At 40.5% G+C, this 13,450-nt stretch overlaps 1 protein-coding gene across 1 annotated transcript in view; it reads left to right on the forward strand.

Annotated features, from left to right (window-relative positions):
• The first annotated feature begins 1,366 nt into the window (after nucleotides 1-1,366).
• LOC119734461 overlaps nucleotides 1,367-13,450 on the forward strand; it is a 55,691-nt gene continuing 43,607 nt past the window's right edge. The window contains exons 1-8 of the mRNA XM_038207967.1: nucleotides 1,367-1,548; nucleotides 1,783-1,983; nucleotides 4,159-4,335; nucleotides 5,065-5,344; nucleotides 6,638-6,810; nucleotides 9,093-9,260; nucleotides 11,452-11,558; nucleotides 12,916-13,135. Coding sequence (XP_038063895.1) covers nucleotides 1,785-1,983; nucleotides 4,159-4,335; nucleotides 5,065-5,344; nucleotides 6,638-6,810; nucleotides 9,093-9,260; nucleotides 11,452-11,558; nucleotides 12,916-13,135 — 1,324 coding nt within the window. The 5' untranslated portion in view covers nucleotides 1,367-1,548; nucleotides 1,783-1,784. The remainder of the gene's footprint in view (nucleotides 1,549-1,782; nucleotides 1,984-4,158; nucleotides 4,336-5,064; nucleotides 5,345-6,637; nucleotides 6,811-9,092; nucleotides 9,261-11,451; nucleotides 11,559-12,915; nucleotides 13,136-13,450) is intronic.

The raw sequence follows: 13,450 nt of genomic DNA on the forward strand, positions 1-13,450 counted from the left end.
TTGTTTTCCCATTTAAATACAATACTTGCCCACACACAGTAGCCTCTACATTCTCGTTTTCACAATATTTACTTGCCAAATTTAAAGCTATAGTCCATCATTTGTAATTAGTGCATTTTGTTCGTTTGAAGCAACAAACGTGTTTAAAATCTAATGAAGGATGCTGAACAACTTACATGTACTTGATGAAGTTTCAGCTCAGCTTCAGCTGTTTATTCCGAGAAAAACAGCATTCTAAGATCTCAATTTCAAATCAAAAGTTACTGAATCATGTTTTGAATTGTTTTGAATTGCAGCTATACGCGACGTCGCGCACTGATCCGACGAATTATAACAACCGCGCGCGCGTGTGCGTCGCTCCAATCCTTGTCCGCGCTGCGCTGAATAACAAAACGAACTACTAATTTAAATTTTCCTACGGTGCTTCTTAAGAATCACCGTTGGAAATGCCTTCTTTCGTTGATTACTTCAAAATGACAGCTTCCCAGAAAGAATAATTTCACAGGGAGTTTAGTTCCCTTACTATCTTTCAACCAAGTATGTTTTTCAACAATAATTACGCCAATTACTTTTCGGATGGCTGCAAATGATGGACTATAGCTTTAAATAAGATACCTGTTTTTGCTTATCAATTTAAAACCTGTATTGGATGCCATTTGAAGTTTCTATTTAAAGTGAATCATTTTATCACAAACTGTTGGAAACTTTTCTTACCTTGTTGAAGTTAAGTTCAATTGAGGAATTAAACTTAAAGGGCCCTATAATTAGCAAAAAAGGGATGTTGCATAGTTTTCATAAGTATCAGAGGAGTAGAAAGTTGCACAAAATATATGCCCCAAGTAAAATTTCTGTTTTTTAAATTTCCCTTTAAGAGTCTTGTACAGGTCTTTCAGCCAACTAAAAACAAATAGTGGTCCCTTGTGATTTTGAAATATTCCCCTTTAGTTTTATGTGTTTAAGATGTTTGGGAATGGAAGGGAGATGAAATGTGGTTGGCATTACATGTGTCGACAGCTTATATACCATCACATTATAAGTATAGTGAAATGTACATTTGGTCACATTATTCCAACAATCGGTCTAACTAACTTCCCCCTACTTAACCCCGCCCCCTCTCCTAACAAATTCCAACTTTCTCTGCCTTGTTTTTCTTTTCTTTTTTATCATTGAGGCAACCAGTTAATGCTTGTAAAATGTCCTGGAATTCCCTATTGCACATTACTGTGTTTCATTAAAAGCTGTGGACATACTTTTACCATTAATCCATTCATATTCAAATGTCCTCAGTCTTTTGTCTAGCCACAGGTACAAGAATGCAACATTGGCCATTTCAAGCCTTTTTGGAATGCTTAGAATCCCAAGCAGTCAGTCATGCCAGGCCCATTGCATGATGGGAGCTGGTGGGTGTTGGTCCCCCTTGGAGCAGTCGGGCCCTACCTGGTGCGTGTTGTGCTGGTCCTGTGTGATTCTACCTTGATCGCTGTCTTCCTTGCATTGTTAGTCAACAACCTTGGAGCAGACTTTTAAGCTGCATTCTTCCATTTCAAGGTATGAGAATTCAGAGTTCAATTTTAAAAGATTCAAATTGATGCCTTGTAAAAGGTTTCTATAAAGACATACACAATATTAGAGAAGTATGAAGACAAGAATGCAGTATCATCCCAAGATCACCTTTTTTTCAAAAAGTTATAACCTCCGTCCATTTCAAAACCCACAGTGGCGTTTGACGTTTACTTCAAAATTTAAAACGATATTCCAATTTGGTTTCCGAATGTTCCACAGAAATGGCAAACATCTCCTATCTGACCTTGCTCATTGGCCTTGTGACCCTTGACCTGTGCTATTCGACCACGCCTACCGATGCCTTCTGGGGGTTGACTGATCTGAGGGAGCATCTTGATAGGCAGGTGGAGAGTTTCCGTGCCAACGTTCATCGCTCATTCCAACAGCAGCATCAACGGATTCGAAGATCAATAGACATTGGTGATTTCTCTCTTTTCTTTTTCTTACTCATTTCTCACAAGTGAACAGCATTTCAAACTGTTGTTCGATCCAGAGACTATATAGTTCCTCGTAACAAAAACCATATTTTCAGCAACTCAAGTCAACCTAGCCCCATAAATGTGGCCTATTTACTGGACTGCCTCCGTAAACATAGGCCACACATACATGTACAAAAAACGTGTCGACTTTGCCAAATTTTGATTTTCACATTTAGGCTTACTTTGTAGATTTTTTTTTGCTTTAGAAGCATACTCACCCTCTTATAGGCTAATCAGAAAGTGCTGCCTTTTTCAGATGTTTAATTTTTATGAAATTTCATGTTGAAATTTTGATACGCAAACGTGTGCAAATGTATCTGGAAATTTCACGAAAAATGGACATCTGAAGAAGGCAGCACTTTCTGATTAGCCTATATAGAGGGTGAGAATGCTTCTAAAGCAAAAAAAACGTAAAAAGTAAGCCTATATGTGAAAATCAAAATTTGGCAAAATCGACACGTTTATTGTACATGTGGATGTGTGGCCTATGTTTACGGAGGCAGTCCAGTAAATAGGCCACATTTATGGGGCTAAAGTCAACCTATATAATTGTATAATGCAGTCAGTGCGACAGTTCTAGATTGAACATTCCGGATCACATGTTTAAATAAAAATTCATTCAACTTAACTGTAACCAAACATTTTTTTTTCGAAATTTTTTTGACCAATTTGAAGGTCTATCATTTTGCAATAGTCGGGGGGAAAAAAATTGCTCAAACATTATCCTCGATCAAGTTCGGCGAAATGTCCGCTTGTTTTGTATATAACTGCCTGTTAAAGGAATCACGTAAAAAAAAGACGAAATTCTGGTTTCCTGTGGAACGTAGCCAACATTTATCATTTTATCTTCACTATTCGGTTTTCTTGTATTTGGACATAATCTCAAATATCACTAATTAAGTGATAATGATTTTGGCATTTGAATTTATTTAAATTGCCGTATTCGCCGAAAGATTTGTATCCCTGCATGCGACAGTTGCGGATCACACATGCACATGATGCAGTTTTGTGTGCAGTTTACATGATGAAGGCGTGACATAACGCGTGCATTGTGAATGATGAATTTGTACATGTGCAGCGCAGCGTACGTGGTCCGGAACTGTCGAGAGTGATCTGCAACGGTCGGGTTCAGTCCTGTACAAAAGCCATGATTTATTTCCCTTTAAGTTGAGTCTGTGTGGGCATATTTGGTTTAAACTTGAAGCTAGAGGAGGAATTTTACCACGATGTCACTCGGACACGGAATCATATGCGGGTGTACAGCGGTAAATTTGTATAAAACGTGATCCAGCCAGAACTGTTGCACTGGTTTTAAACAGGCAAACATTACAAATCATGCCTAATTCAAGTTGAGGAATTATGCGAGCAATAACATGTTTCCCAGCCCAGAGCAGCTTTTGCATGCAGTTCTTGCATCATAACTTTGGTCACAAGAAATTAATAACACAGTCCCACAATTAAGTAACAGGGTAAATGGTAACAAAGGAATGCTTTTGACATATTCCAATTTAATAGCTTGTGACTGCCCTCGGGACTGGATGACTTGTGATTGACTTGTGATCATGATGGACTCAGCTACTGCTTAACCAGTTCGCGCCAGGATTGTTTTGACAACAGAAAGAGGCGCAGGATTACTTTTCACTGGACCGCAATGCCAGGCGGGTTGATCACCCTCGGGCAGCTAGCACACTCATATTTCTGGCCTCGCTCTTTTTAGCGGGTCACTGGCAGATATTTCTGGCCCCGCTCCCTGCGTGTTTATCTGTCATCCGTTCCGAATACCACAAAACCATTGCGGGTTATAAACACGTCATCCGGCGCGAACCGGTTAACTCCCTAGCATGATTTACTAGGAACCATATATACCCATCCTGACAAATTCCAACACCATATGGGAAACTGCACACACATGACTTGGATCCTGGAGGTGTGCCAACCCAATGTAAAAGACTGTCAGTTTAGGGGTACTGTACTGTAACCATCCTGACAGATTCCAACAAAACATGCTGTTGGGGTTCATGGGTTGAGTTCTGTTAGGGTAAATGTACCCATACTCTAAACAATTCTTGACCATCTCGTGTCCGCTAAATGAATTTCATTTGCCCGATTGTTTCAGATTTGGCAGGGACTTTGGAGGGCCAGTCTCCTTTACTGGTAGACAACATCACGGTGGTGGAACATTTCTTTGTCGGCCCGCAAGTCTATGTCATCGTCGGGAGGAAACAAGAGGGTGATGGATCCTACCACAGCACGGCTAAGATACATCGCTTCAACGTGTCCAATTATGCTATAAGTGTGTTGCCTTCTCAGCTTCCTGCCTTTCTTTTATCCAAGTTCTACAATAAAGCTTATTTTGCCTTGCACCCAGTAATGAGGTAGTCTGAGTATCACCCGTTATCCACGGAGCCAAGTCTCCTGTATAACGTCTGATATGTCAAAGCATGCAGGTTTATGCGATTCGCGCCTCCGCCAATCGGAGTCGTCTTTACTAATTAAATCGTGACGTCATTTCATTCCCAAATCCGGACTAAAAGTGTGATTGGTCAATTCGAATGTGTTTTTTAATACAAAAACAGCCGCGCGCGTGTCGCGTAACATAATACGGAGCGCGTGATTACAGCCTTTGTTGATGTGTCTAGCCTTTTTGTTTTTTATCCATGTCTAGATGCAACAGCGGGTGAACAACCGAAGTCCCGATATAGAAAGCGCCTGCTGATTGGTCAAAATGTAGAGGTCAAGATGCGGTTGTCTTGCATAATTAATCAGCGAATCTGTTCAAAAATTATAGACCATGCCTTTCGCCATTGTCTATTACATAGAATAGTAATGAGGGGGGGGGGGCAACAAGTTTGGGCACAGCCCTCGAACAGGGGTCCTGTGGCCATGCCCCGCCCCCTTTTTTATGCCTCTGGTCCTCCAGTAACAATAATATGTAACCAGAAATATGAATTACATTTAGAATAAATCTTTCAGGTACCAAAGATAGTTGTAAAAAAAAAACCATTTTAATAATTGATTTCAGCTGGCGAATTCCCAACCTACGGAGTATCGGACATTGAAACCTTTACCATCAGCGGTCACGTCTACATCGCAGTAGCCAATCAGCTAAGAGATCCAGGAACATACGATGGCTTGTCCAACATCTACCGCTTTGATGCCGTGACCGAAAACGTCGTCCCCGTACAGCAGATTCTGACGCACGGCGCATCCAACTTCCAGTTTTTCGATTACGAGGGAGACACTTACTTGCTGCTGGCCAACATGCGGGAGGATGCATACGCCAAATACCAGACAGAATTAGAGTAAGTTTCAGCATTGCGTTCCCCACTTAGTTCTCAGATCTTGAGTTGTGGTCACACAGTGTCGAGGCATCCATTCGTCAGACTGGTGTCCACAGTCACACTTGTCTAAAAAGAGTGACCCGGATCAATTAGAGTTTGGTTTCAGACAGGCAAAGTTTTTAGAGTTTATAGTGTCGTTCTTAATTGCTGCAACAGCTTGCAGGTGAGTGACTGCAACAGTGAGCTTTTTGTGTATAGTCACTACTGAGTCCTGACCATTTCATATGCCAAACTTTGTTTTAAATCTTGATTTCAAATGATGCCAGACTTGTAGTTGAGTCCTACACCTGTCAAATCACCAGTGAATCATAGGACAATGAATATAGGGAATGCAGCACATGACAAAGGAATGCCTCCGTCACAATTCATATGAAGCTTGTGTTGTAATGCAGTCCATTTCAAGTCTGTCACAAGTTGATCCTCACAAGTCCTCAGGAGTCCATTTCAAGACATCCAGTCCCAATCAGGTCAATTCTAGTCACAAGCTTTTTAAATGAACCACGACAAAGGCATTTTACAATGTACCTCTGTTATTTTGTTCAATTTTATGTAGTGGAGCCCATCACAAGTGGAGCCCATCCCGTGGCACGTGTCCCTCAATTAGGCACTTTGTCACTCATTGCTTCTGTAAGGGCAGAGATGGTTAATGTGGGTGATTTTAGCTGCTTTGTGCCGAAATGGCAGCATCGAGCTGTTTACTCCCCAGGGAGCTAAGATGGTATTTTATATGTTTCATTGGCCCACTGAGCAGGGTAGTAATGATGTAGCACCTTGAGCACCAATAATGGTAAATACGCGCGCTTTATAAATGCGCATTATTATTATTATTATCACAAGTCTAGTCACAAGTAAATCATATGCCCATTCACGAGTCCAGTCACAATTAAGTAACAGTGGATGAACAATAACAAAGGAATGCGTTTTTCAAGACTCATTATTTGAATAGCTTGTGATTTTAATTTGGACTGGAGGACTTGTGATGGACTCGACTACTGACCCCTGTTACTTGAGACCAGACTTGTGAATTGACTTGTGCTCAACTTATGACTGGATTTTTGACTTGTGATTTACCTACGACCAATGAAAAGCTAATGGCCTATACTCTCTAAACATGCTAAATATGTATCATTATTTGCGATGTATTTTGTATAGGCTGTGAAAAAGAGGGCTGTTGATGGTCTTTTTTATCTTTTATTTTTTTTGGAACCCCTGTATATGAACTCCATCTGGGTCCCCTTTCTTGTCTTGCTGTAGATTGTACGTTTTCAGCGGTGCCCATTTTGACCACATCACTAGCGTTCAGACCTACGGCGCCACTGCCGTCGTGTACATGGAGATGGAATGGGAACCCTACATCATTGTGGCCCAGTATGTTGACAACGACGGACGATATGACATCGGGAGTATTGTTTACAAGTTTGACACCAGTAAGGAAATTTTAAAATACGTAATACTTTCTTTGGTTCTCTGAAGTAACCAATCTTTAGTGCAACCGTAGGACAACCGTACTAAATCGTAGCGTTATTTGTGGCTATTCATACATATTCTTGGAGATTCGTAGCTCATTCGTGGTAGAAATCTCTATGAATGTCCTACGGATATGCCCGGATATGCCTGGATTCTGCTCAGGTTGTACTACGAATATGTATGCTTCATTCGTAGGATATTTTTGGCCCAATCGCAGACAACCGTGGCGTTAACGTCATTATTCTTACTAATCCCCTTCGATATGCTTCCACAATCCGTCCATATTCTTGACAAACCGTGGTGTATTCGCAGAGCAACCGTAGGACAGTTGTGGCTATCCGTCCTGAAACCATATTGCAGTCTTAGAAAGTCAATTTCTCCACGAATCTCGATGGTTCATCGTGATTGATTGATTCTTGGTAAACCGTGGATATTCGTAGCTTTACCGTAAATGTGTGACATATGGCTTAAGCGGGCTTCCAGATAAGGTTGGCAGAAATAAAAAAAATATTCTTTGGCCAGGAGCCCAAAATAGCGCCAGTCGGAAGTGAGAAACAATATTATATATTATAAAGATTATTATTGGGACGCTTGTATTTTAAAACCATCCTTTAATTTATAACATGGATGGTATGTGTTCAACTCAGTCCCAATAACAAATGTGTTAAAGGTATAGTCCATCATTTGTAAATTGTGCATTTTGCACGTTTGAAGCAACAAAGTGCTCAATATCCGAAGAAGGGTGCTGAACAACTAACCTGATGAGGTTTCAGCTCAGCGTCAGCTGTATATTTTGAAAAAAACAACATTCTAGGATCTTGATTTCAAATCAAAATTGCTGAATCATGTTTTGAATTGGGCCTGAGTTCAGCGCCCGAGACACGTTCTCACTGAGCTGATTGCAGCTACGCGATGTTGCGCACCAATTTGACGAATTATAGCAACCAGGCACGCGTGTGTCGTGCCAATGCTTGCGCGCACTTCGCCTATTGAAAAAAACTAAGGGAAATTTCCAACGCACCGTTGGAAAGGCCTTCTTTCGTTGATTTCTTCAAAATGACAGCTTGCCAGAAAGAATAATTTCACAGGGAGTTTAGTCCCCTTACTATCTTTTAACCAAGTATGTTTTTCAACAATAAATATGCCAGTTATTTTTTGGATAGCTGCAAATGATGGACTCGGGCTTTAATTCATAATATGGATTGTATGTGTTTAACTCAGTCCCAATAACGAATGCGTTAAGGCAGAGTCAGAAGGTGATGGTTTTGTGTCACTGGGATAGGCATGAGAAAACCTATTGTTCAATCATTATGGCCAAATTAAATAACAATGATTATAGGACTGTGTATCAGACCTGGTATCCATGTCCCCAACTGTTGATGTCAGGAACCGGTTCCAGATTAAAGGATCGGGTACCCGACTTTACAAATTACTTCTCAGAGAAAGGTGCGGTATGTCATTTGTGGGGAACGTTCAAAATAAAAACCAGGCTACTCGAGAAAACAAAATATATTTCACATTTTATGACACTCTCAAAAGGTGCACTTCATAAACCTATGAAGCTCACTCTTCACTTGATTCTTGCTGTATTGACACATGTAGTTGCATTATCGTGTGGACCCTTATGAACAATCAGAAGAGCAACTTCCGTGATTTAAATTTTTGGGTTGATTTTCTTTAACGGGTACCCAGGTACCCATGTTTTTCTTTTCAACCGATTGCCGCACTACCCGTAAAGGCATAAAAAGAATACCCATTGAGATACTTGTAACGTAAAATGTCTATTGGCAGTGACAGGCAGCATGATATTGGGAGTATTTTTTACAAATTAGACACTCGTGAGCTTTGGAAATTTACTTAGAAATATCTTGTTAATCACTATGGGCTCCGTGCGCAGACGAAAGAGGGCGCCCTTTTACCTAGCAACGATGTCCCATGGGCGGGACATTTCGCTGGTTGACGCGCACCGTTCCTTGTGTGTGACGCACGTACACCAGGGGATTTGTACTAAGCACACGCAGTGGCCGCACTTTGCGGCAATAAATTGCAGTCAGGCAAGATGGCGTCGGTCGGTCACCCCCAACTGTACTCCATAGACTCTTTGCATGGCAGCCTTTCTTTTAGGTGTGCCCCTTCATGCCCTGTTGCTTTTAACCGGTTTTGTGATTTGACTTGCAGTTTACCCGTGAATAACATGAAATTGGCTGGAAATTGTTCATTTGAATAATTTTTTTTAATGGAGATACAGACAAACTCATCAAGGTTCAGACGTTGGCCACCAGCGCACCCGTGGGCATAGAGACTTTCTATATGAATGGAGACTACTACCTAGCCGTGGCCAACTACCAGCAAGTCTCGCCAGATGGGGTGATAGACAACCGGACAGACTCCGTCATTTACTGGTGGACAGGTACACAACATTGTTTTTATGTTGTTCAATTTTCTGAACTGTATATGTGATGGGGCCGGTGTTTTATCTTCAAGCAAACTTTTATCCTTGATCCTGATTGGTCGATCCATGGCAACAACAGTGTGATATGAAGCTATATATATTGCACAGTCCATATCGCACCCTGCGTATTGCGCTATTCTAAGGTGCGTGCGACACTCCAGCTGCATGCGCTAAACCGCTAAAAGGTTCGTGTAAAGCAATGGTCTAACATTACTGCCCGTCAAGTTTGCTTGAAGATAAATTCGTTATCGCGCTCGTGGAACACGGAAAATGTAGTGCGTCTGTGTCCCCACATATTCAGCCTCGCACTACAGTATTCCTTGTTCCACTCACGCTCGCGGGATAACTAATATTGTACAACCGAGAGTGCAGAAAACATATGGACCCCAATCACGTCAGGCAACAATTGTTTTGTTATACCATGATAATAGATGCCAAGCATCTGAAATTGTGGATTTCCCCCAGCAGCAATAGCAGAAGTATTATTTTGAAAAGATCCGCGATTACTGCACCGTGAATGTTCGCACAGAATGTATTTTTCATTGCACAGGAACACAAATTAATTTGCCCTTTTCCTATAATAGACCAATCCATTAATCCCTACCTTGTTACATAACAATCACAGCTGCGACCATGGTCTATGCGCGTCCATCAGACTTGCGTACGCGCGTGTGCGCGCTGTCTGAAGCCTCTTACCCAGGCTATTTGTATTACACAAGGCGGTGGAAACAATTAACACTTTCAACAGTGGGGACGATCAAGGTAATGTACATGTACCCCTAGGGTACATCACTCATGTACCACGGGGTACGCCACTCACACAGAATAAATGTATACATGTTTGTGGCACATCACGTGCTCGGTTCTTGACCAATAAAAAATCAAGATCTATTACCGTGGTATAACAAACAATCTTGTTTCTTGCCACTGCTGGTATGGCCCATAACGGGTATATTTGACTGAGGGCATGCTGACCAAAAGAGTGTCTTAAAAAAACCTCATAAAGTGTCCTCTTTTTGACAGCTTTTAACAAATACATCGCAAATATATATACATATTAAGAGAGTATAGACCATTACCTTTTCAACAATAAAAAAATCTATCCAATCGTGTAGGAATATTTATTGAGTTATGGCCAATTCCAAATAAGTGCCGATTTTTCAATCTGTCCATGGTCTCAATTGTCATTTGTTAGAAATGTAATGGATTTTGGGTGATTTTTGCTATTTTTAATGTTTCAATCTTTCGTTATTTATTTTGTTCATTTTATTTTTTGCAACAATGGTTGTTATCCTTTTGGAAATAATGGTAGTCCTGAAAAGAACTGTTTGGGTTAACGTCTTAGATGTTAAGTTTGCTGCTCTGTCTCTGCCCTCTATTTGGTAGCCTCTTTTCACAAATGAAAGTTTCAGTCCACGTTCTTATTGCGAAAGTCACCGTGGACAAAATGAAAAAGCTGTACTTATTTTAATCGCCATAACTCAATCAAATTTACCCGATTGGAAAGATTTTTACATTATTGAAAAGCTAATGGACTATACTCTCTAAATATGTTTAGACAACCTGTATCTTACTGTTGGCCAGTAGCGTGCACTCGGAAAATAGGCTCAATAATAAGATTTTCTCAAGTTCGTTTCTTTGGTTAGTCTAGGCGGGCAGAAAACATGATTTACAATTTCTTGGTTCTTGGTTGGTTCTTGTCCTAAGAACTCCACATGGGAGTACTAACAGGAGGCCAGAAACACCTGGGCAAATCCCTTCTCTTAGCGATAAATGTTACTTGGTTCTTTTACGTGCATTGCATTTAACACACGGGACCTACGGCTGTACGTCCCATCCGAAGGACGAAGCAATAGTGGTAAGGTGCCTTGCTTAAGGGCACAAGTGTCCACCCGGCGGGCTCGAACCCACATCACTATTGTCTCTGAAACACCAGAGCATGAGTCTGGTGCTCTTAACCGCTAGGCCATGACACTCCACAATAGCAGATTCATTGAAATATCACAAAGAATTCACTCTAGATTTTCAAAAAACTTGATAGGAATGGTTCCGTTTTTTTCCCCCTAATTTTCTTGGGGAAACCAAAGCAAAAATAATGTGGTAAAAATGATGCGGTTTTGAGATCTAGTTTTCTGTTTATATACCCCAGGTGTGCAGTTTATTGAGTACCAGCGGATCCCGACACAGAGCGCCACACAGTGGGAGGATGTGGAACTTCCCAACGGGGAGATTCTTCTAATTCTGTCAAGCTTCCAGGTAACATCCTTTTTTTCCCAACAAATTTTTGGCTCAGTTCAGAGAGAAAACTATTTTAAATGTAAAAGGAACACCATCAAACTCAAATAATGATTAACATAAGAGGTCTCATGGTTAGCCAGCCAAGCTCAAGGTAGCATCTGCTGGGGGGAAAAAAAGCAAATAAGTGAGGCATTCAGGCAAAATGAGACCAAACTGGGCAGAGGTTGAAAAGAGGGTTTGCAGGTATTAAGAAAGAGAACAAAATTGTCATTACAATACTCAAAGTTTTCCTATACAGACATTCCATTGACAAGTTATGGCTGTTTAAAGTTCACATTTATTGACATGTCAGAAGAGAAAAGCACTGAGAAAAAGGCTAATAAATGTTTCCAGTTTTGTAGTTGTGAAAATGGAAGATGCCAATTGTGTTTCCTTAAAAACACTTTTATTCCACGATTTTATACTATTTCTTGAAGCTATGTGCAGTAGACATATCAACGATTACAAATATCAGTACATCTGAAAATCAAAAAAAAATTCACCCCATTTGTTTTTTTTTTTTGCGTTTTTCTCAATGACAGTCTGAGCCACTGCAGTTCCATCTCATTTTTGCCAGAACGCCTTACAAATATCTGCACATCCCCACAAGGCCTTTTACATTTCTATTTAATGACCGCTGTTAACTCTGTTATCCGATATATATTTGTGTATTTATTTCTATATATTTGTGTGTATCTTTTTAGTAAAAATATACCAATTAAAGCACTGAATCAGTGATACACTCAACAAAAAAGAAAGCCCCCCCAATACTTTTTTAATAACTCAAAAACTACTGCACACATCTTGCTCAGATTACGTCTGATCAGTGCAGAAATTCCTTAGCAATGAAGCCTTCACTTTGTTTGCCCAAAACAGCGAGAATGTGTACACAATTATGCACTTTATGACAAATGCTACCACCGAAAAAGAGCTGCACTTTTGTATGCTTGCAAGGTGAGGCTGAGCCACAGCTTGCACGTATTCAAACGTGCAACTGTTTTCAGTGTCATTTGTCATAAATGCATAATTTCGTAGACATTCAGGCTTTGTGTGTGCACAAAGGCATGAAGGATTAGCGTATTTAGACGTCACCTGGAGGTGAGTCAAGGCAATCTTGACGTCTTCGCCAATCAGCCGTGCCTGCGCAGAGAAACAGCCAATGTGTGTTATCACGTTCTCCTACGCAAACTAGTTAACAGGGCATGTAGCAGTTCGAACATTTTCGCCCAATCAGTTTTAAAGTGACATATAAACCTAACTATATACATAAATTTGTACACACAAATATCTTGACTAAAGTTGTTTAAATGTTTTTGCAATTTCAATGCAATTTCAGGATGTGACCATTTACGAATTCAGCGTGAACGCAGAGTGGGTCCCGAGTGATGAACAATTTACGGACATCCCTAGCGTTAGAGGAGTTGCGTTCGTCCAGAGTATCGAAGCTCCGGATGGCTTGTTTGTTGTCGTTACCGACAGCCAATTACAATCCAGCGATTACTGGAACGGAACCACGAATGTTTTTAAGGTCGTCCCAAGTCAGGAATTGCCATATGGTTTGTAAAATTTGAAAGATTTCGTCTTCTTCTCAATCTAGGTTTCTTTAAGTTACGACTTAAAATGCATGTGCATTTTCGAAAGATCCTTGTAGTTCATTAACAAAAAGATTTAACATTAAAGGGAATATACATCATTTGCTTTTGCTGTAATTTTCAGAAATGGATGGAATTGGGGGGTTGGAAATATAAAGCAAATATAGTTACACTGACTTTTTGGAGGTTTTGGGTTCGAAAATGCTATAAAAACCAAGAAAAAGATCATTTTCCTGTAGTCTGGTTCCCTGACTCCATATAAGAAGAAACAAAGCAGTT

The sequence above is a fragment of the Patiria miniata genome, unplaced genomic scaffold (genome assembly GCF_015706575.1).
Source record: "Patiria miniata isolate m_02_andy unplaced genomic scaffold, ASM1570657v1 HiC_scaffold_27, whole genome shotgun sequence".
In the NCBI taxonomy this organism is placed as follows: domain Eukaryota; kingdom Metazoa; phylum Echinodermata; class Asteroidea; order Valvatida; family Asterinidae; genus Patiria; species Patiria miniata.